This window comes from Bufo gargarizans, chromosome 6 (assembly GCF_014858855.1).
Source record: "Bufo gargarizans isolate SCDJY-AF-19 chromosome 6, ASM1485885v1, whole genome shotgun sequence".
NCBI lineage: Eukaryota > Metazoa > Chordata > Amphibia > Anura > Bufonidae > Bufo > Bufo gargarizans.
Window position 1 is genome coordinate 235,127,201 of NC_058085.1, and position 23,755 is coordinate 235,150,955.

Here is a 23,755-nt window from a genome sequence, read left to right on the forward strand (position 1 = left end):
TAGTCACCTGCACACACAGATATCCCCCTAAAATAGCTAAAACTAAAAACAAACTAAAAACTACTTCCAAAAATATTCAGCTTTGATATTAATGAGTTTTTTGGGTTCATTGAGAACATGGTTGTTGTTCAATAATAAAAGTAATCCTCAAAAATACAACTTGCCTAATAATTCTACACTCCCTGTACATTCCCTTTAACAGAATTTCTCTACACACCCTGTTGGAGGATAATATTAATTCTAAGAGTTTACTTAATTTCAAGACCCCTGGCCCTGTTGGTTTCACAGAGGAATTTTATAAGGTCTTATTGAAACAGATTTCCCTGCTTCATGTTTACTTTAACCCCTTAAGGACCCTTGTCGTACATGTATGGCACTGGTGCACGTGACTTAACCCCTTAAGGACTCATCCCTATTTCACCTTAAGGACTTGGCCTTTTTTTGTGCAAATCTGACCAGTGTCACTTTAAGTGCTGATAACTTTAAAACGCTTTGACTTATCCAGGCCATTCTGATATTGTTTTTTCGTCACATATTGTACTTCATGAAACTGGTAAAATGAAGTTAAAAAAAAATCATTTTTATTTATGAAAAAATACAAAATTTACCCAAAATGTGTAAAAATTGCAAATGTCCAAGTTTCAATTTCTCTACTCCTATAATACATAGTAATACTTCCAAAATAGTTATTACTTTACATTCCCCATACGTCTACTTCATGTTTGGATAATTTTGGGAATGATATTTTATTTTTTGGGGATGTTACAAGGCTTAGAGGTATAGAAGCAAATCTTGAAATTTTCAAAAACCCAATTTTTAGGGACCAGTTCAGGTCTGAAGTCACTTTGCGAGGCTTACATAATAGAAACCACCCAAAAATGACCCCATTCTATAAACTACACCCCTAAGGTATTCAAAACTGATTTTACAAACGTTGTTACCCCTTGAGTTACAAACTTTGTTAACCCTTGGAGATACAATTTCAGAATTTAAATTTTGGGGCAAATTTTCCATTTTAATCAATTTTTCCCAGTAATAAAGCAAGGGTTAACAGCCAAACCAAACTCAATATTTATGGCCCTGATTCTGTAGTTTACAGAAACACCACATATGTGGTCGTAAACCGCTGTACGGGCATGGGCAGGGCGCAGAAAGAAAGGAATGCCATACGGTTTTTGGAAGGCAGGTTTTGCTGGGCAGTTTTTTGGGACACCATGTCCTATTTGAAGCCCCCCCTGATGCACCCCTAGAGTAGAAACTCCATAAAAGTGACCCCATCTAAGAAACTACACCCCTCAAGGTATTCAAAACTGATTTTACAAACGTTGTTAACCCTTTAGGTGTTCCACAAAAGTTATTGGCAAATGGAGATGAAATTTCAGAATTTCAATTTTTGGGCAAATTTTCCATTTTAATCCATTTTCCCCAGTAACAAAACAAGGGTTAACAGCCCAAAAAAACTCAACATTTATGACCCTGATTCTGTAGTTTACAGAAACACCCCATATGTGGTTGCAAACTGCTGTACGGGCACACGGCAGGGGGCGCAGAAGGAAAGTAATGCCATACGGTTTTTGGAAGGCAGATTTTGCTGGACAGTTTTTTTTTTTACACCATGTCCCATTTGAAGCCCCCCGATGCACCCCTAAAGTAGAAACTCCCAAAAAGTGACCCCATTTTAGAAACTACGGGATAGGGTGGCAGTATTGTTGGTACTAGTTTAGGGTACATATGATTTTTGGTTGCTCTATATTACACGTTTTGTGAGGCAAGGTAACAAGAAATAGCTGTTTTGGCACCGTTTTTATCTTTTGTTATTTACAACATTCATCTGGCAGGTTAGATCATGTGATATTTTTATAGACCAGGTTGTCACGGATGTGGCGATACCTAATATGTTTACTTTTGATTTATGTAAGTTTTGAAGCAAAAAAAAATCATGTTTTAGTGTTTCCATAGTCTGAGAGCCATAATTTTTTCAGTTTTTGGGCGATTACCTTGGGTAGGGTATGATTTTTGCGGGATGAAATGACGGTTTTATTGGCACTATTTTGGGGTGTGTGTGACTTTTTGATCGCTTGCCATTACACTTTTTGTGATTTAAGGTGACAAAAAATCATTTATTTAGCACAGTTTTTTTTATTTTTTACGATGTTCACCTGAGGGGTTAGGTCATGTGATATTTTTATAGAGCCGGTCGATACGAACGCGGCGATACCTAATATGTATACTTTTTTTATTTATGTAAGTTTTACGCAATAATTTCATTTTTGAACCCAAAAAAATTATGTTTTAGTGTTTCCATAGTTTGAGAGCCATAATTTTTTCAGTTTTTAGGCGATTACCTTGGGTAGGGTATGATTTTTGTGGGATGAGATAATGGTTTTATTGGCACTATTTTGGGGTGCGTGTGACTTTTTAATCTCTTGCTATTACACTTTTTGTGATGTAAGGTGACAAAAAATAGCTTTTTTTAAACCGTTTTTATTTTTTTACGGTATTCACCTGAGGGGTTAGGTCATGTGATATTTTTATAGAGCAAGTTATTACAGACGCTTCTATACCTAATATGTATACTTATTTTTTATTTATGTATGTTTTACACAATGGTTTCATTTTTTTAAGCAAAAAAAAATCATGTTTTAGTGTTTCCATAGTCTGAGAGCTATAATATTTTCAGTTTTGGGGCGATTACCTTGGGTAGGGTATGATTTTTGCGGGATGAAATGACGGTTTTATTGGCACTATTTTGGGGTGTGTGCGACTTTTTGATCGCTTGCCATTACACTTTTTGTGATGTAAGGTGCCCAAAAATGGTTTATTTAGCACAGTTTTAATTTAATATTTTTTTACTGTGTTTATCTGAGGGGTTAGGTCATGTGATATATTTATAAGAGCCGTAGAGCCGGTCGAAACGGACGCGGAGATACCTAGTATGTATACTTTTTTTTATTTATGTACGTTTTACACAATAACAGCTTTTTTAAAATAAAAAAAATGATTAGTTTTAGTGTCTCCATATTCTGAGCCATATTTTTTTAATTTTTTGGGCGATTGTCTCAGGTAGGGGCTAATTTTTTGCGGGATAAGGTGACAGTTAGATTGGTACTATTTTGGTGGGCAAATGCCTTTTTTGATCGCTTACTGTTGTAGTTTTTGTGATGTAAGGTGACAAAAAAATGGTTTATTTAGCATAGTTTTTATTTTTTACGGTGTTCATCTGAGGGGTTAGGTCATGTGATATGTTTATAGAGCCGGACGCGGCGATACCTAATATGCATACTTTTTTCCCCCCCTATTAATTTTTCCCCAATTTTTTTTAACTTTATTTGGGGAAAATTACATTTTTGTTTTATTTTTTTTCACTTTATTTTTTTTTCCCACTTTGGGACTTGAACTTTTGGGGGTCTAATCCTTTACAATGCATTCCAATACTTCTGTATTTGAATGCATTAGTTGTATGAGTAATACTGTGTATATTACTCATACAGCTTCCGGCCTGTGAGATCCAGGGGGCTCGATCTCACAGGCTCGTCACCGGAAGGCAGCGCGATGCCTCTTCCTTAGGCATCGCGCTGCCTTCCATACCATCGGGTCCCCCCTACAGCAGCATGGGGACCCGATGGCATCGCCGCCGCAAACCACAGGTCTGAATTGACCTGCGGTTTGCCGCGATCGCCGATACGGGGGGGGTCACATGACCCCCCCGGCGTTGTGACAGGATGCTCGCTGAATGATTTCAGCGGACATCCTGTTCCTAGTAACCTCCGCCGCGCTGCAATCTAGTTTTAAAGTTATGACGTACCTGTACGTCATGGGTCCTTAAGGACTCGGGAAACATGCCATACCGGTACGTCATAAGTCCTTAAGGGGTTAAGGACCAACGCCGTACATGTACGTGGGGCTGATCGGGCGGTTGCAGGAGCTGCGCCTGCCCAATCAGTGGTACTGACCTGGCAGTCACTGACAGCCGGACCCTGCTGCATACGCCAGCACCAATGCTGGCGTGTTAACCACTTGTATGCCACGGTTAAAGCTTCGGCATACAGAGGGTTTGCGGAGGGTATGGGTGCCCTCTGCTTCCCCATCAGGTCCCCGCACTGCATTGCAGTGGTGGGACCCAATACCAGAGAAGGCATGCCCGATGCCTTCCATAGGCATCGGAGCTTGCCTTTTACAGAAGCCTGTGAGATCCAGCCCTTAAGCTGGGTCTCACAGGCAGGCTGTCAGCATAAAAGCTATCAGACAATGCATTATAATACAGTTTGTATTGTAATGCATTGCAGAGGGGATCAGACCCCAGAAGTTGAATTCCCAGAGTGGGCCAAAAATAAAAAGTAAAAAAATTGTTTTTCATAATAAAAAAAATAAGTTTCAAGTAAAAAAAAAAAATCCCTAAATAAAACACATAAAATTGTAAAAAAAAAAAGAAAAACAGACATATTGGGTATTGCCGCCTCCGTAACGACCCACCCCCTCACCTGAAGACTGGAAAAAAAAAGAATAAAAGCTGCGCTAAAACTATAATTTTTTCGTCACCTTACATCACAAAAAATGCAACACCAAGCGATCAAAAAGGAGTATGCCCACCAAAATAGTACCAATCAAATTGTCAACTCATCCCGCAGAAAATGAGACCCAACCTAAGAGAATCGGTCAAAAAATAAAAAAGCTATGGCTCTCAGACTATGGAGACACTAAAATATGATTTTTTGCTTCAAAACTGCTATTATTGTGCTGAAGTGAAAAAAAAATATAAAGTATACATATTAGGTATCGGCATGTCCGTAACAACCAAAATATCACATGACCTAACCACTCAGATGAACAGCTTAAAAAAAAAATGGGTAAAAAAAAGCCATTTTTGTCACATTACATGACAAAAAGTGCAACACCAAGCAATCAAAAAGGCGTATGCCCCCCAAAATAGTACCAATCAAACTGTCACCTCATCCCGCAAAAAATTAGCTTTTACATAAAACATTTTTTATACATGTTAAATTAATGTATGTTAAATAAAGACTCTTTCATGTTTATATATATATACATGTGTTTGGTGCTAATTTTTGGTGTGTTCCCTAAATAAAACAGTCGGAAAAAAATAAAAAACTTTGGCTCTCAGAATATGAAGACACTAAAACATGATTTTTTTGTCTAAAAAATGCTGTTAATGTGTAAAACAAATTAAAAAAGGATACATATTAGGCATCGCGCATCCGTAACAACCTGCTGTATAAAAATACCACATGAACTCCTCAGGTGAACACCGTATAAAAAAAATTTATAAAAAAGAAGGGTGTAAAAAAGCTATTTTTTGGCACCTTACATCACAAAAAGTGTAATACCAAGCAATCAAAAAGTCATACGTACCCCCAAATCATACCAATCACACAGTCAAATCATCCCGCAAAAAATTAGACTCTACCTAAGACAATCGCCCAAAAAAAAATAAAAAATATGGCTCTCAGAATATGGAGACACTAAAACATGATTTTTTTTGTTTCAAAAATGCATTTATTGTATAAAACTTAAATAAATAAAGTATACATATTAGGTATTGCCATGTCCGTAACAACCTTCTGTATAAAAATATCACATGATCTAACCCCTCAATTCAGACCTGCGGTTTGCAGCTTTTACAAGTTTCTGTGGCAGGCGGTCCTGCCATCAGGTCCCCGTGCGGCTGTAGGGGGGACCCGATGGCATGGAAGGCAGCGCAATGCCTTCCTTAGGCATCAGCGCTGCCTTCCGGTGACGAGCCTGTGAGATCCAGCCCCCTGGATCTCACAGGCAGGAAGCTGTATGAGTAATACACACTGTATTACTCATACAGCCAATGCATTCCAATACAGAAGTATTGGAATGCATTGTAAAGGGGATTAGACCCCCAAAAGTTGGGGACAAAAAATAAAGTGAAAAAAAAGTTGAAAAAATAAAGTTTCCCCCCAAAAATTAAAAGTTTTAAGTAAAAATAAACAAAAACGTCTTTTTTCCCAAATTAAGTAAAAAAAATTGTAAAAGTTTGACATATTAGGTATCGCCGCGTCCGTATCGACTGGTTTTATAAACATATCACATGGCCTAATCCCTCAGATGAACACCGTAAAAAATAAAGACGGTGTAAAAAAAAAAACATTTTTGTCACCTTACATCACAAAAAGTATAATACCAAGCGATCAAAAAGTCATATGCACCCTAAAATATTACCAATCAAACCGTCATCTCATACCAAAAAAATGAGCCCCTACATGCTTATAATAGCCCCAATGAGCCCCAATATGCTTATAATATACCGACTATATGAAAGATTCTCAATTCAATAAAGAGAATAAAAAATAAAAGACAGTTGCCCAAAAAACAAAAAAAATGTAATGACCGGCAACACGCACAGGGAGGAAAACAGGGAAAGCCCTGCCCAAGGGAGAGGGAAAGGTGGTGACCCCTAACTCTCCTTGCGGCTGGCACCTGACTGCCCTGACGTCCCTAGACGGGTTCCTCACCCGTGCGGCGATCACGTGCCTAAACCCTGGCTTTCCCTGAAATGAACCCTAGATAATGAACGGGCCGGTGGGATCGCTAGTCCTCACCACTGACACTAAGAGGGAAACACCAGGGAGAGGACAGACAAACACAGACAAACACAAACACCCAGGTGGACGACAACAATTGTCCACAAAGGTCCAACAGGGATCCGGAGGGTAGCGTTCTGGATCAACTACCAGAGAGTGCAGCAACACAGCTCCAGTGGGTCAGAATAGATGTCCAGGCAGGAAGCTCTATATCTGGCAACCAGAGAAGTGTGAGAGGGGAATATAAGGAGGATTGGGAGTGCTGGACAAGGAACAGCTGAGAGAAGGAGCTACGGATCCCTGAGTGAGCCAAAAGGGTTTGCAAAGCAAACCCAGAAAGCTACAATAAGGAAACATCCCTATCTTACATAGAGCGTGCAGCCAACCGCTGCGACCTTCTGACCCCGGGTACAACGGAGTCAGGCGTGGCTCTTGACACCCTCGTGACAGTACCCCCCTCTCTACGAGGGGCCTCTGGACACTCAGGACCAGGTCTCTCAGGATGAGAGGCATGAAAAATCCGAACTAGCCTGTCGGCGTTTACCTCAGACGCAGGAACCCACATTCTTTCCTCGGGACCGTAGACTCTCCAGTGCACCAGATATTGGAGAGAGCGGCGGACCCGACGAGAATTAATAATTTTGGATATCTGAAATTCTAAATTACCATCCACGACAACAGGAGGGGGTGGCAGCGGTGACGGTTCTAGAGGTGGAACATATTTTTTGAGTAACGACTTATGAAAGACATTATGGATTTTAAAAGTCTGAGGCAACTCCAGGCGAAAAGCCACGGGGTTGATGATGGCTACAATCTTGTACGGACCAATAAACCTAGGACCCAGTTTCCAAGAGGGAACCTTCAATTTGATATTCCTAGTAGATAACCACACATAGTCATTCACTCCTAGGTCCGGACCTGGCGACCGTCTCTTATCAGCCATGCATTTGTATTTACCTCCCATATTTTTCAAGTTAGCTTGCACCTTCTGCCATACCGATGAAAGAGATGACGAAAACCGTTCCTCTTCGGGAACCCCAGAAGACCCCCCCTCTTTGAAAGTACAAAATTGGGGATGAAAACCATATGCACCAAGAAATGGTGACTTGCCAGTGGATTCCTGACGGCGATTATTTATGGCAAACTCAGCTAAGGGTAAATATGACGACCACAACTCTTGGTTTTCAGACACAAAACATCTTAGATATGTCTCCAGGTTTTGGTTGGTATGCTCAGTCTGTCCATTCGACTGAGGATGGAAAGCTGAGGAAAAGGACAAGTGAACCCCCAAACGGGAACAAAAAGCTTTCCAAAATTTAGAAATAAACTGGGTTCCCCGATCCGAAACAATATCGGAGGGGACCCCGTGAAGCTTCACGATCTCACTGACGAATACCTGAGCAAGAGTTTTAGCATTAGGTAGTGCGGGTAACGCAATGAAGTGTGCCATTTTGCTAAACCTGTCCACTACTACCAAAATAACTGTTTTACCTGCAGACAAAGGTAAGTCAGTGATAAAATCCATAGACAGATGTGTCCATGGTCTATTGGGAATGACGAGTGGTAATAGAGACCCTGCAGGACGTGCATGTGAAACTTTTGTGCGCGCACAGGTAGAACAAGAAGACACAAAATCCAATACATCCTGACGCAACCTTGGCCACCAAAAACGACGAGACAATAGCTCCAAGGTTGCTTTACCACCCGGGTGCCCAGCAAGTGCCGAATTATGATGTTCCTTTAATAATTTGAGACGTAGGTTCAACGGTACAAACAATTTCTCTGAGGGGCAAGAGACCGGGGCGTCCCCCTGGGCCTCTAACACCTTCCCCTCCAAAGCAGAGTGTACCGCAGAGACAACCACTCCTCTTTGAAGAATGGGCACCGGATCACTCACATTACCCCCTCCAGGGAAACAACAAGATAGTGCATCAGCCATGGTATTCTTTGCCCCAGGACGATAGGTAATCACAAAGTTAAACCTGGTAAAAAATAGCGACCACCTAGCCTGTCTAGGGGTGAGACGCTTAGCTGATTCGAGGTACAGCAGATTTTTGTGGTCTGTAAACACAGTGACGGGGTGGACTGCCCCCTCTAAGAAGTGACGCCACTCCTCAAACGCAAGTTTAATAGCTAACAGTTCCCTATTGCCAATATCGTAGTTCTGTTCTGCTGCAGATAGTTTTTTAGAAAAGAAAGCACAAGGACGCCATTTGCCAGGAGACGGACCCTGAGACAGTACAGCCCCCACTCCCACCTCTGATGGATCGACTTCAACAATAAAAGGCTGAGAGACATCAGGTTGGACTAGTACAGGTGCTGAGGTAAACCTCTCTTTTAGAGAGGAAAAAGCAACTTTAGCGGCGTCAGACCATTTAGAAAAATCAGTCCCCTTCCTAGTCATGTCAGTAAGGGGTTTTACGATCACCGAATAATTTTTAATGAATTTCCTATAGAAATTTGCGAAGCCCAAGAACCGTTGTAATGCTTTGAGGTTCTCAGGAAGATCCCAATCTAAAACTGCCTGGACCTTCCTAGGATCCATACGGAAACCTGACGCAGATAAATAATAACCTAGGAATTGTATCTCCTGAACGGCAAAAACACATTTTTCAATTTTAGCATATAATTCATTCGTCCGTAGGACCTGTAGTACTTGTCTGACATGCTCCTCATGTGTTCTCAGATCAGACGAATAAATTAAGATATCATCTAGGTATATTACCACAAACCTGCCGATTAGATGACTAAAAATGTCATTAACGAAATGTTGGAAGACGGCAGGAGCATTGGTCAGGCCAAAAGGCATAACTAGATTTTCATAATGCCCCTCAGGTGTGTTAAAAGCTGTTTTCCACTCATCCCCCTCTTTAATACGAATCAGATTGTAGGCCCCCCTAAGATCGAGTTTGGAGAACCATTCCTGACCTGTTTAACCACCTGGTTAAACAGGTCAGGAATGAGAGGAAGAGGGTATGGGTCTCGGATGGTTATCCGATTTAATTCACGAAAATCTAGGCAAGGACGCAGGCCCCCATCTTTCTTTTTAATGAAGAAAAACCCTGCAGCCACGGGTGAAGAAGAGGGTCTGATGTGTCCCTTAGCCAAACTCTCGGAGATATAATCCTTCATGGCTTGTCTCTCTGGACCTGAAAGATTATATAACCTGGTCTTGGGTAATTTTGCGCCAGGAATAAGGTTAACCGGGCAATCATAAGGACGATGAGGTGGTAACCTCTGACAACCCTTTTCAGAAAAAACGTCCTCAAAGTCCGAAACAAAAGTAGGTAGGGTAGCTATGGAGGCGACTAAGCAATTGCTATTTAAGCAATTTTCTCTGCACGGCTCACTCCACTCCAATATCTCCCTGGCCTGCCAATCCACCACTGGATTGTGCGCTACCAACCAGGGAAGACCCAGCACTACCGGAGCGGGAAGCCCCTCCAGAACATAACATGAGAGCATCTCGTTATGGTGGTCCCCTACCCGAAGGTGTAAGTTATGAACAATGTGGGTGAGATTTCTCTGAGACAGAGGAGCAGAATCTATAGCAAATATGGGAATAGGTCTCTGTAGTGTACAGAGAGACAAACCCATAGTGCGGGCAAAATGGGCATCTATCAAATTTACCCCTGCTCCACTGTCTAGAAAGAAAGAGATAGTCTCTGTCTTATCACCAAAAACAATAACCGCTGGCAACACAAATTGTGATGTACGTATGGAGGAAACTATTACCCCCCGGCTGACATCCTCCACACAGCCTGGGGTTAGTAGTTTTCCGACGTTTTTTTTGTTTCTGAGGAAAGAAGGACAGACATTAATGAAATGACCCCTCTCCCCACAAAAAAAACAAACCCCACGCCTACGGCGAACCTCAGGAGGACGGACCTGACGAGTAGTTCCTCCTAGCTGCATTGGGTCGTCTAAGTCCGTACAGACTAACTGCTGCTTGGGAGGGGTTACCAATGGCTCCGGTTTTTTCAACCTGTCCCTAAGACGTCTATCTATACGGATAGAAAGGGACATAACTGCATCAAGGGAAAAGGGGGTCTCATACAATGCAAGCGCATCCTTAACCCTTTCGGATAACCCAGAGCAGAACTGACTCCTGAGAGCCGGGTCGTTCCATTGGGTATCCGTAGCCCATCTACGGAAGTCAGAGCACTACTCCTCTACCGGCCGCTCTCCTTGTAGGAGTCTCCGTAATTTTGATTCAGCCAGTGCGACTCGGTCAGGGTCGTCATATATGAGACCCAAGGCCCCGAAAAACTCATCCACTGACCGAAACGCCTGAGAATCAGTAGGTAAAGAGAACGCCCAGGACTGCGGGTCCCCCTGCAGCAGGGAAATAACAACCCCCACCCGCTGTTCTTCATTACCGGAGGAGTAAGGGCGCAGCTTAAAGTATAATTTACAGGCCTCACGGAAAATCAAAAACTTGTCCCTTCCCCCAGAAAATCTGTCAGGGAGAGGGACCTTGGGTTCCGCAACAACCTGGTTACCAGTAGCAACCGCTGGACTTGCGGTCTGTTGTAATTGCTGCTGTTGCTGGAGAACCGACGCCTTCAATCCTGCCACCTCCAAAGACAGGCCATGAAATTGTTCGGACAGAGCAGCAATTTGATCCATACTGGATTCTAAGTAGGTAAAAAAAAATTTTTTTTTTTTTTTTACCTACACAAAAATAAGGGCCAGATATAATGTAATGACCGGCAACACGAACAGGGAGGAAAACAGGGAAAGCCCTGCCCAAGGGAGAGGGAAAGGTGGTGACCCCTAACTCTCCTTGCGGCTGGCACCTGACTGCCCTGACGTCCCTAGACGGGTTCCTCACCCGTGCGGCGATCACGTGCCTAAACCCTGGCTTTCCCTGAAATGAACCCTAGATAATGAACGGGCCGGTGGGATCGCTAGTCCTCACCACTGACACTAAGAGGGAAACACCAGGGAGAGGACAGACAAACACAAACACCCAGGTGGACGACAACAATTGTCCACAAAGGTCCAACAGGGATCCGGAGGGTAGCGTTCTGGATCAACTACCAGAGAATGCAGCAACACAGCTCCAGTGGGTCAGAATAGATGTCCAGGCAGGAAGCTCTATATCTGGCAACCAGAGAAGTGTGAGAGGGGAATATAAGGAGGATTGGGAGTGCTGGACAAGGAACAGCTGAGAGAAGGAGCTACGGATCCCTGAGTGAGCCAAAAGGGTTTGCAAAGCAAACCCAGAAAGCTACAATAAGGAAACATCCCTATCTTACATAGAGCGTGCAGCCAACCGCTGCGACCTTCTGACCCCGGGTACAGCGGAGTCAGGCGTGGCTCTTGACACCCTCGTGACAAAAAACTTGCTTTCAGAAAATGGAGACACAAAAAAAACATTTTTTTTCAAAAATGCTTTATGTAAAACTGAAACAAACAACCAAAAAAAGTCATATTTGGTATTGTCGCGTCTGTAACAACCTGCTCTATAAAAACAGCACATGATCAAACCTGTCATATGAATATTGTAAAAAACTAATAATTAAAGCAGTGCCAAAACAGCTATTTTTTGTTACCTTGCCTCACAAAAAGTATATTATAGAGCAACCAAAAATCATATGTACCCTAAAATAGTACAAACTGGATTCCCAAAAAGCTGGGACACTATACAAATCGTGAATAAAAACTGAATGCAATGATGTGGAGGTGCCAACTTCTAATATTTTATTCAGAATAGAACATAAATCACGGAACAAAAGTTTAAACTGAGAAAATTTACAATTTTAAGGGAAAAATATGTTGAATCAGAATTTCATGGTGTCAACAAATCCCGAAAAAGTTGGGACAAGGCCATTTTCACCACTGTGTGGGATCTCCCGTTCTTCTTACAACACTCAACAGACGTCTGGGGACCGAGGAGACCAGTTTCTCAAGTTTAGAAATAGGAATGCTCTCCCATTCTTGTCTAATACAGGCCTCTAACTGTCTTGGGCCTTCTTTGTTGCACCTTCCTCTTTATGATGCGCCAAATGTTCTCTATAGGTGAAAGATCTGGACTGCAGACTGGCCATTTCAGTACCCGGATCCTTCTCCTACGCAGCCATGATGTTGTGATTGATGCAGAATGTGGTCTGGCATTATCTTGTTGAAAAATGCAGGGTCTTCCCTGAAAGAGATGATGTCTGGATGGGAGCATATGTTGTTCTAGAACCTGAATATATTTTTCTGCATTGATGGTGCCTTTCCAGACATGCAAGCTGCCCATGCCACACACACTCATGCAACCCCATACCATCAGAGATGCAGGCTTCTGAACTGAGCGTTGATAACAACTTGGGTTGTCCTTGTCCTCTTTGGTCCGGATGACATGGCGTCCCAGATTTTCAAAAAGAACTTCCAATCGTGACTCGTCTGACCAAAGAACAGTCTTCCATTTTGCCACACTCCATTTTAAATGATCCCTGGCCCCGCCTGAGCTTGTGGATCTTACTTAGAAATGGCTTCTTCTTTGCACTGTAGAGTTTCAGCTGGCAACGGTGGATTGTGTTCACTGACAATGGTTTCTGGAAGTATTCCTGAGACCATTCTGTGATTTCCTTTACAGTAGCATTCCTGTTTGTGGTGCAGTGTCGTTTAAGGGCCCAGAGATCACGGGCATCCAGTATGGTTTTACGGCCTTGACCCTTACGCACAGAGATTGTTCCAGATTCTCTGAGTCTTCGGATGATGTTATGCACAGTTGATGATGATAGCTGCAAAGTCTTTGCAATTTTTCGCTGGGTAACACCTTTCTGATATTGCTCCACTATCTTTCTGCGCAACATTGTGGGAATTGGTGATCCTCTACCCATCTTGGCTTCTGAGAGACACTGCCACTCTGAGAAACTCTTTTTTATACCCAATCATGTTGCCAATTGACCTAATTAGTGTTAATTGGTCTTCCAGCTCTTCATTATGCTCAAATGTACTTTTTCCAACCTCTTATTGCTACTTGTCCCAACTTTTTGGGGATTTGTTGACACCGTGAAAATTTGAATCAACTTATTTTTCCTTTAAAATGATACATTTACTCAGATTAAACGTTTGATCTGTCATCTACGTTCTATTACAAATAAAATATTGACATTTGCCATCTCCACATCATTGCATTCAGTTTTTATTCACAATTTGTTTAGTGTCCCAACTTTTTGGGAATCCGGTTTGTACTAACAAAACTGGCACCTTATCCAGTAGTTTCCAAAATGGGGTAACTTTTGTGGAGTTTCTACTCTAGGGGTGCATCAAGGAGTCTTCAAATGTGGCATAGCAACTTAAAATGATCCTAGTGAAATCTGCCTTCCAAAAACCATATGGCGTTCCTTTCCTTCTGCGTCCTGCTGTGTGCCCATACAGCAGTTTACAACTACACATGGGGTGTTTCTGTAAACTACAGAATCAGGGCCATAAATATTGAGTTTTGTTTGGCTGTTAACCCTTGCTTTGTTAGCGGAAAAAAATGGATTAAAATGGAAAATCTGCCCAAAAAGTGAAATTCGGAAATTTCATCTCCATTTTCCATTAATTCTTGTGGAACACCTAAAGAGTTAACAAAGTTTGTAAAAATCTGTTTTGAATACCATGAGGGGTGTAGTTTCCAAAATGAGGTAACTTTTTGGGAGTTTCTACTCTAGGGGTGCATCAGGGGGGCTTCAAATGTGACATGGCAACTTAAAATTATCCCAGTGAAATCTGCCTTCCAAAAACCATATGGTGTTCCTTTCCTTCTGCGCCCTGCAGTTGTCACAACCATGTTATGGCCGTGACACCTTGGGAGCCGCATACAGTTGCCCGCGGTTTGGGTTGTAGTGTCAACCGCAGTGGGAGGCATAATGTTGTAGGCCTCAAGTGCGGTTGCCGCGGACAACAGTTATGTGTGCGGTTCCCTTGGAGTTGTGTGCGTGTTTGTAAGCACTTTTGGTATGTCTGTGTGCACTCTGTGTTATGTGTGGTGTGCACTCACATCTTCCCCTCACTGTGGTTGCCCGTGGCAACGTTTGGTCGTTGTGTACATGTGGTGGCAGTGTCCCGGCCTTTGGGCTGACTCCCAGGACACGGTTGCCATCCATGTCGTTGCTTGCGGCAACAGCCACAGTGTGTTCGTTGTTTGGACACTTCCCCTTTAAGTTGTGTTTTCCCTTCTGTGGTTTTGGAAGGGTTAACTCCCTTTCTGTGTGTGTGAGTCACGGGGTGTGTCTGATTGTTGGGTGTGGCCTCTTGGCCCTATAAAGCCTCAGTTGTAAGCAGTAGCCAGAGAGGGTGCTTCAGCCATGCTGGCTGGAGACATCCTCCTGGTTACTTACCAACTGCCAGTGGGGCCATCCTTCTGGTCATAGCAAAATAATATCTCGTTTGGTGTCTTGAAGATGTGTTTGGTTTTATGCTTGTTTATTGCACCTATGGTCCTGGGTTCCCGTGTGTTGTGTGTTGTGTGCTGTGTGCTGAGTCCTGTTGTCTGTGGTCAGTACTTCCACATGGGTTCCAGACTTTGTGTCTGTGGCAGGTGAGTGTTATGCTTGTGGCAAGTACCTGCCATTGCCATAGGTTGTATTTGTGCTCCCTTCCTTGCAGCTTGGTCAGTGAGACTCCTGTTCCTCCGTATCCTGAAGGAACAGGTTGTCTTACCCTGACTCCTAGTCCAGGGACCGGTCGGAGGGTGAGTTAGGGCTCCGAGGTTCCTGAGCATGGGTCCTCCTACCTTAAAGGTCGGCCCATGCAGCTAGGAGTTAGGGTCAGGTTAGGGACGCGATAGTAGGTGACCTGCTCCCTAATCCTGTTGTCCTGGTCAAGCAGCGACCATCTTCCACCATCACACGGCTGAGGGTTTTCCCCATCCTCAGCCGTGACAGCAGTGTGCCCGGACAGCAGTTTACGACCACATATAGGGTGTTTCTGTAAACTACAGGATCAGGGTAATAAATATTAAGTTTTGTTTAGCTGTTAACCCTTGCTTTGTTACTGGAAAAAATGGAAAGTTTGTCAAATCAGTTTTGAATACCTTGAGGGGTCTAGTTTCTAAAATTGGGCCACTTATGGCTCGTTTTTATTACATGTAGGCTGTTTATAAAACAAATACAGACATTTAGTTTAGATTTGTTTCAGTGTATCAGCACACTGTTCCTTCTCCTCTGTGAATATTAAGCTAAATTCTTATTAAACTGATAAAAAAAAGTAGCTTAAATGAGTGTGTATGACCTGTCAGGGAACTAGAGGTAGGGATAAGGGCTCATTCACATGACCATATGAGTTTTTGCTGTCCACATTTTGCAGATCAGTTTGCCTTTCTCCTTCTAGAAATGCCTAATATGACATGTTCTACATTTTTTGTAGGGCCACAGAACCAGAAGTACGGATGTGGACAACACACAGTGAGCTGTCCGCACCTTTTGCGGCCCCATTGAAATAAATGGGTCTGCATCCGTTCAAAATTGTGGAACAGATGCGGACAGAAATATACAGTCGCATGAATGGGCCCTTACAGTTTTGAGTTGTCAGAAGAGTTCTGTAATGGAATTCAATGAGCAGGAGAAGCAAAAGCCTGAAGCTGCAGTAAAATTGAAAGCTGTAGAAAACAAACCTTAAAAACTTTTAATAAAGACCAATTTTTTCCCCTAGATAAGTAGAATACAGGTATACAATTAGACAGCACTCCAAAACTGAAGGTGAGATAATCGGTGATTTTTATTCAGCTGGACATAATGGTTTATAATAAATTCAGGCAATATTTCGGGCTAAATGTAGCCCATTTATCAGGCCTGGTGTATAGGCACAATCGTGTGGACACCGGCGCTGGGATCCACACGATTGTGCCTATACACCAGGCCTGATGAAGGGCTACATTTAGCCCAAAACATTGCCTGAATTTATTATACACCATTATGTCCGGATGAAATCACTGATTATCTCACCTCCAGTTTTGGAGTGCTGTCTAATTGTATACCTATATTGATGCAAGTGTTCCTGAGGTGGAGCTGGGAACGAATCTGGCGAGCACCCAGAGAAAGACAGTTAATAGATGTGTGCTGTGATCATTTGAATTGCATCTGATAAGTAGAATACAGTACTAAAAAAATACCCCAAAGGGATCCATAAGCCTTATCACCTTCCCAGAGTTTTTTTTTTAACATTCAGTCGACATAGATGTATGAGAATTACTGATATTCTGACACTTTTCTCCACTCCCTTTGATATGTCACTGATACTTTCTAAAGACTTAAAACTTTACTTTTATTCATACGTCTAAAACAGGGATGCTCAACCTGTGGATCTCCAGCTGTTGCCAAACTACAATTCCCAGCATGCCTGGAGAGCCTACAGCTATTAGGGAATGCTGGGAGTTGTAGTTTTGCAACAGCTGGAGGGCCGCAGGTTGAGCATCCCTGGTCTAAAAGATCAAACACAACAAACTGTTAATTCTTCACATTGATTTTGATTCAGCTATACTTAACGTATTCACCATCTATGGTCTAATCTTGTTTCACAGCATAGCAGTCCATGGATTAGACTGAGCTAACGATTCCTGATCTGCCGTATCCTTATTTCTTTATTAATGGTATTCAGGCCTATTGAATCTGAACAGCTTCAATGAAGAAAGAAGAATACAGCAGACTAGTAATGGCTAGCTCAGTGTAATCAATGCTCATTATTGCTGGGCAATCAGGAACAGAATTAGTCCATAGGCAATAAAGGGGGCAAGTGCAGCATAATGATAATCGATCTAAGGAATTTTACGATTAACCCTTTGTTACATTTTAAGTCTTCAGAAACTATCAGTAACATGACATACAAATAGGGGCTTGTATTTTCAGGGGCGAGTTGTGCTTTTTAACGGCACCACCGACTGTACCACATAATGTATTGATAAATGGATAAAAAAAAATATTTGTGGGGTGGAATGGAAAAAAAAAACACACGATAAAATACACATAATTTCACTATATTTTTGGGGTTTAGTTTTTACAGCTTTCACTATGCACTAAAAGACACCTTAGCTTTTATTCTGCAGGTGAGTAAAATTATGGAGATGTCAAATATATATACGTTTGGTTATATTTTATTATTTAAAAATATAACACTTTTTTCTTTTTCTGTCAATGGAGTTGTTTTAGGTCTTCTACAATAAGGTGGTGCTTTGCAGTTTTTTTTGCTTTTACAGCTCTCCTCCACTAGGCTCTCTGCGGCCATAACTACTGCTCAGCATTCTTGCCACAACATCGAAGGGTTTGTCCTTTCACTCAAATGCCACAGTCACTAATAAGCCCAGGCGGTGTTGCTCCTATACACTGCCGCACATGTTCAGGGGTAGTCGTGAAGGGAATAAAATAATATTGCTGTATTTGAATTTTTTCTACTGTACTTTATTTTTTGACCATGTAATGTAATATTGGATTCATTTAATATTTATTCTTATAAGTAATAATTTAATATTTAACCAACAGTGTCACAACAATCAGCACTCTGGAAGACAGCATTGTAAGAACATCTCAATCTCTGTGAAAGTTACTTTCAACTAGGATAATGGTCTATATTCAAATAATGAAACTGGCTTTTTCTTTGTGAGTGCGTTCTTTCATGGCTCAGCATGATTCCTTTCCGTGCAAAACTTTTCCCACATACTGAACATGAATATGGTTTCTCCCCGGTGTGTATTCTTCGATGCAGGAGAAGACAGGACTTTTGTGAAAACCTCTTTCCACATTCAGCACATAAATAAGGCTTCTCATCAGTGTGAGTTTTCTGATGAGCAATGAGATAGGATTTTTGAGAAAACCGTTTCCCGCACTCAGTACATGAAAATGGTTTCTCGCCTGTGTGGATTCTCTGATGTAAAAGAAGGTTCGCGTTTCGGGTGAAATATTTGCCACATTCACAGCAGAGATATGGTTTCTCACCAGTGTGACTCTTCTGGTGTCTAAAAAGAGTTGATTTACGAGCAAAACACTTGCCACACTCAGGACATGGATATGGTTTCTCCCCTGTGTGAATTCGTTGATGTCTGACAAGTTCGGCATTCCAGTTAAAACACTTGCCACATTCAGAACAAGGAAATATCTTATAGTGTCTAAATGGCCTATGGTGTGGAATACTATCGGAGGTATTAGGAAAGCGGACATGTTGTTCAGGGGAAGTGGATGACATTTCAGGACTGTGAAATATGGGATACATATCTGGGGTAATGGGGATTTCATCTTGGAGATCTTCTTTGATGTTGATGACATCTATGTCACAAGGAGGAGACAATGCCGGATGTTCGTCTGAGGTACTCTTGCTGTCATTTGCCTCTGCTAAAGATGAAAATATGAAATATATGAAAATATAAATGTTTCTATTGCATAATAAATGAATAAATGATACAATTCTGGCATACAGATGTATATTATTAATAAAAGTATACCTAAACATTCTAATATACTTTATTAAAACCTATTGCAAATGTCATAAAATGAATATTTGTAATATACTTAGTGCTTTGGAATTTATACACTGACATGACAGTGGTGTATGGTATAAGAATTCCACAGTGTGGCTGCAGTGAGCAATGTACACATCACTGCTCGTGCCTGTTCTAACTCCGCTCTGTTAAAGCCTAACATAGCACATCACCGACGTTCTATGTCAGGAACGGGCACAGGCAGGAGCAGAGTTGTGCTATACAGAGCTTCTGCCTGAACTCGCTCAGCATTGCTAATAGCCTTGCATGTCACATTGGTGCAGCTTTTAGAAGGGCAAAGTGAGCATGAACTGTGCACAGCAGATCAATGTTTCTGCCTGCACCCTTTCCACTAAAGTCTGACATTGCACATCAGTTATGTGCTATGCCAGGCTTTAGCAAAGTGGAGCGGGATTTATGCAGCTCTGGAAGAAAACAGCACAGGCTCTGAGGTGAAGTTAAAAAAAAAACAACAACTCAGAAATGACCCCATTTTAGAAACCACATCCCTCGTAGAATGTACCAAGTGGTGTTGTGAGCATTTTGACCCCACAGACGTTTTGCAAAAATGTATGCACAGCAAAGTAAAAATTGCTATTTTTCCACAGATGTACCATTTAAGTACCCAATACCTCGTACCTATTGTGTGCTAGTGTGAGAAGTCAGCCCTCTTATTATTGTGATGTGCTTCCTGGTTTTATAAACACCCTACATGAGGCCTTAATCTTTTGCTTGGACATACAACAGGGCTCAGGAGCAGAAGAGCATCATGCACATCTGAAGCGCATTGTGGTAATTTACACTGCTCGAGCTGACAACTGCAGGGGCGTTGCTAGGGTCTCAAAAGATCCGGGGCCAAAGCCCCAATACATATGGCCCAATTCTCTAAGTTGACCAACCAACCCCTAAGCCCACTATAGTTATACAGCAGCACGTACCTCTCACATCCAGTTCCTCCCAGGTGACGTCTCCTCTGATGTAGATCTTCCCTGTGATCATCTTCTCCATTCGGTCTGGACAACTTCTCTCAGCCGCCTCGTCTCTGCAGAGTGTGACACACAGACATCTTAGCTTCCTCATTTTTCTATACCCCCAAATACTATGCTGAAGAAAAATGAGTGCCCTCCATAGTAATAGTGCTCCTCATAGTCCCACCAATAGTAATTTCTTTCTAGAATGCCCTCATTAGTAATACTGCCCCCTACAATACCCCCTGTGATAATGTTTCCCAAGAGTGCCCCCATTAGTTGTAGAGCCGTCCAGTATTAATAATGCCCTTACAGAGCCCCTAGTAGAAATAAGGCTTCCCTATTGTTCTCCCAGTGGTAATAAAGCTATCTACAGACCCCTCAGTAGTAATAAGGCCCCCACAGTGCTCTTAGTAGAAATAATGCGGATCTGTAAGTCCCTCCTATAGAGCCATCAGTAGTAATAAGAACGCCTAATGTCTCCTGTATTTTAAATGCCCCAACAGTGCACCCTGTATTTACAATGCCCCATACTGTTATAATGCTCACCCTGAAGTGCCCCAGTATTTATAATGCCCCCTGCAGTGCCCACTGTAGTTATATTCCTCCGTTTACTGTCCTCAAAAATTATAATTCCTCAGCCCCTCCACGATACAGTCCCATATAAATAACATTATTTCCTTTCTCTGCCATAGAGTGCCATGTAAATACCATCACACCATCTCTCCAGCCCCCTCCAATATACAGTCCCATGTAAATAACATCCCTTTCTCTCTACAGCCCCCTCTAAAATACAGACCCATGTAAATAACATCACACCATCTCTCCTGCCCCCTCAGTATACACTCCCACGTAAATAACATTACCCTCTCCCCAGCCGCCTTCAACATACAGTCTCATGTAAAGAACATAACCCCCTCCCCAGCCGCCTTCAACTTACAGTCCCATGTAAATATCACCCCCTCAATATTCAGTCCCATGTAAATAACATCACTTCCTCCCCCAGTCACTTTCAACATACAGTCCCATGTAAATAAAATCACCCCCTCCCCAGCCACCTCAAACATGCAGCCCCATGAAAATTACATTACCCCTCAACATTCAGTCCCATGTAAATAATATCACTCCCTCCCACAGCCACCTTCAACACAAAGTCCCATGTAAATAACATCACTCTGCCCCAGTCACCTCCAACATGCATTCCCATGTAAATAACATCACTCCCTCAACTTTCAGTTCCATGTAAAAACCATCACTCCACCCCACTGTCCCATGTAAATAACATCCCTCCCTTCAGCCCTAACATACAGTTCCAGTTAAATAACTACAACTCCGAACATTGCTCTGCCTCTTACACTGAGCAATCTACCCCTTCATTTACCTCTCCTCATGTAGCAGACCTCACCACAGCTTCTTCCGTGGACTTCTCTTCACTGCTGAGCTGTCATCTCCTGCACTGGTCACATGACGGTGACATAATCGCAGGTCCTTTTCAGCTACTGCATTTAGCACTGATCACATGACCTGTGATGTCATCACAGGTCCTTCAGCTCTTGCTGGGCATTAGATTTAATTGTATTGCTGTCCTGAGGATGGCAATACAGTTGTATCTAGCAGGCAGGCAGTACATTCGGGGCCTGGGACAAAACATCAGAGGCCCAGGCCCCGAATGTTTTAACCTAGCAACACCCCTGGACAACTGTAGAGGCTCCAGGGTGAAATACTAAATGGAACCCCCGAGAAGTGTCCCCATTTTGTAAACTACACCCCCTCAAGGTATTTATTATGGGGTATAGTGAGCATTTTGACACCACAGGTATTTTGCAGAAATGTATGCTCAGTGGACTGTGCAAAGTGCAAATTGCAATTTTTATACAGATATGACATTTCGGTGCCCAATATGCTGTGCCCAGCTGGTGCCATCTGAGACTCACACCACACTTCTTAAATTACCCTGTACAGTGGAAACCCCAATAAATGTCCCCATTTTGGAAACTACACCCCTCAAGGTTTTTAGTAAGGGGTGGATTGAGCATTTTTACCCCACAGGTGTTTTGCAGAAATTAATAGACAGGGGACTGTGAAAAATAAAAAATGCAAGTTTTCCACAGATGGCATTTCAGTCCCCAATATGTTGTGCCCAGCTGCTGCCATTTGAGACTCACAACACTTAAATTGGTAGGCAGGTTCTTTTGGGTAAAGAAATACCATAAATGTGGAGGCTAACTGCTGTTTGGGTCTGCTGCAAGATTCAGAAGGGAAAGACCACGTTTTGGCTTTTGCAGCACAGATTTTGATGGATTGGTCTACAGGTGCCATGTTGCCCTCACACAGCCTCTGGAGTACCAGTACAGCCATTTTCTGAGAACCTTAATATGTAGTAGCTGTGTGAGGGTTATTTTTTGCAGAACGAGTTGCCATTATCGTTGGTACTATTTTTGGGTACATACAACTTTTTGTTCGCTTTTTACTGAAGAAAAAAACGGCAGTTCAATTACTGCTTTATAGGTTTTATTTTTCTGGCATACACAGTTAGGGAAAAATGACATGAAATCTGCACCAAAAATGGCATAATAATTGACATGCTGCAGATTTCAAAATTTGCACGACAGGATAATGTCCACACAGAATCGAAAAGCAAAGTGTACATTAATTTTGTATAATCTCATAGGCTTTGCTAGTACTGTATTATGCTGCAGTTTTTCTGCACAAATAAACCGCACTGAAAAATCATGCGTAAATCTCAATGTGTGCAGGTACCCAAATGCCGCAGTATTTCAGACATACATATAGCTCCTTGTAAATTTAGTTAGGGAAGAAGAAACTGATGCCAGGGTCCTTTATATAAAGCTCAATTAGTAAGTCACATAATTGTAATCTGTACAATTTAAAGAATTTTTTTAACATAAAAAAAAATATTTAACACCTCGAGCGATGCACAAACATGGCGCCCATTCACGTGTGCAACAGGTGTCATGGCCAGAGAGTCTCTGCTGTTTGAAACAGCAGAGACTCGCGGTTAATAACTGCGAGCGTCATTTTCCTGCTTCCCACTACATTGTATGCCATATTAAATGGTGACATTAGAAAGTACAACATATCCCACAAAAAAATAAGCCCTCATACAGCTTTGTGAACGGAAAAATAAAAAAAAAGTTATGACTAAAGGAAGATAGGGAAGAAAAATGAAAATGTGAAAACGAAAAAAATCTCCGGTATCCTAAGGATTAAAGAAAACTGTTACTTTAATAATTTAAATTGTTTTTACATTTGTCAATAACTTTATTGAAATATACAATAGTTCAGATTCATGAAACCGTCTAAAACAAATACTGTCTATAGAAACACAGTGCAGCTTTCATTTTTTAAGAGTGCGCTATGAACAACATATACAGTTTTCTTTTAGAAAGTTTCAGGAATATCCCTAAATTTGTGTACTTTAGGAGATTTCAAGGAAATTCCACAAATTATTTTTACCATTAATTTTATTTTTTTATTACCCTTTCCTATATAAAGTATAGTGTATTATGCATAAGTTATAACTTTCGCATTATTTTTTTTTTTTTTTGGAGTATTGGATTGTGGTGATTATCATCACCTGGGTGGCCCTATTTCAACTTTTCACTATGTATTCAATTACCCCTTAATTCCACATTTTTGTTCCCTACTTTTACCTGTGCTTAAAATAGGGTTGCTAGGCATGGTCAACAGATAGACGGAGCACGCAGAAGTAGGCTGCGTGCAAGGTCAGATTACTGACAGCCAGGGAC

At 41.9% G+C, this 23,755-nt stretch overlaps 1 protein-coding gene across 4 annotated transcripts in view; it reads right to left on the reverse strand.

The window, feature by feature from the left end:
- Positions 1 to 17,735: 17,735 nt before the first annotated feature.
- LOC122939795 (gastrula zinc finger protein XlCGF26.1-like) overlaps positions 17,736 to 23,755 on the reverse strand; it is a 30,184-nt gene continuing 24,164 nt past the window's right edge. Inside the window, exon 10 of one of the 4 annotated variants that reach the window (XM_044295932.1) lies at positions 17,736 to 18,871. In XM_044295932.1, the coding sequence (XP_044151867.1) occupies positions 18,093 to 18,871 (779 nt within the window). In that variant the 3' untranslated portion in view covers positions 17,736 to 18,092. Of the gene's footprint in view, positions 18,872 to 20,003; positions 20,060 to 23,755 lie in introns of those variants that run through there. The other 3 variants (XM_044295933.1, XM_044295934.1, XM_044295935.1) reach the window with 3 other exon arrangements.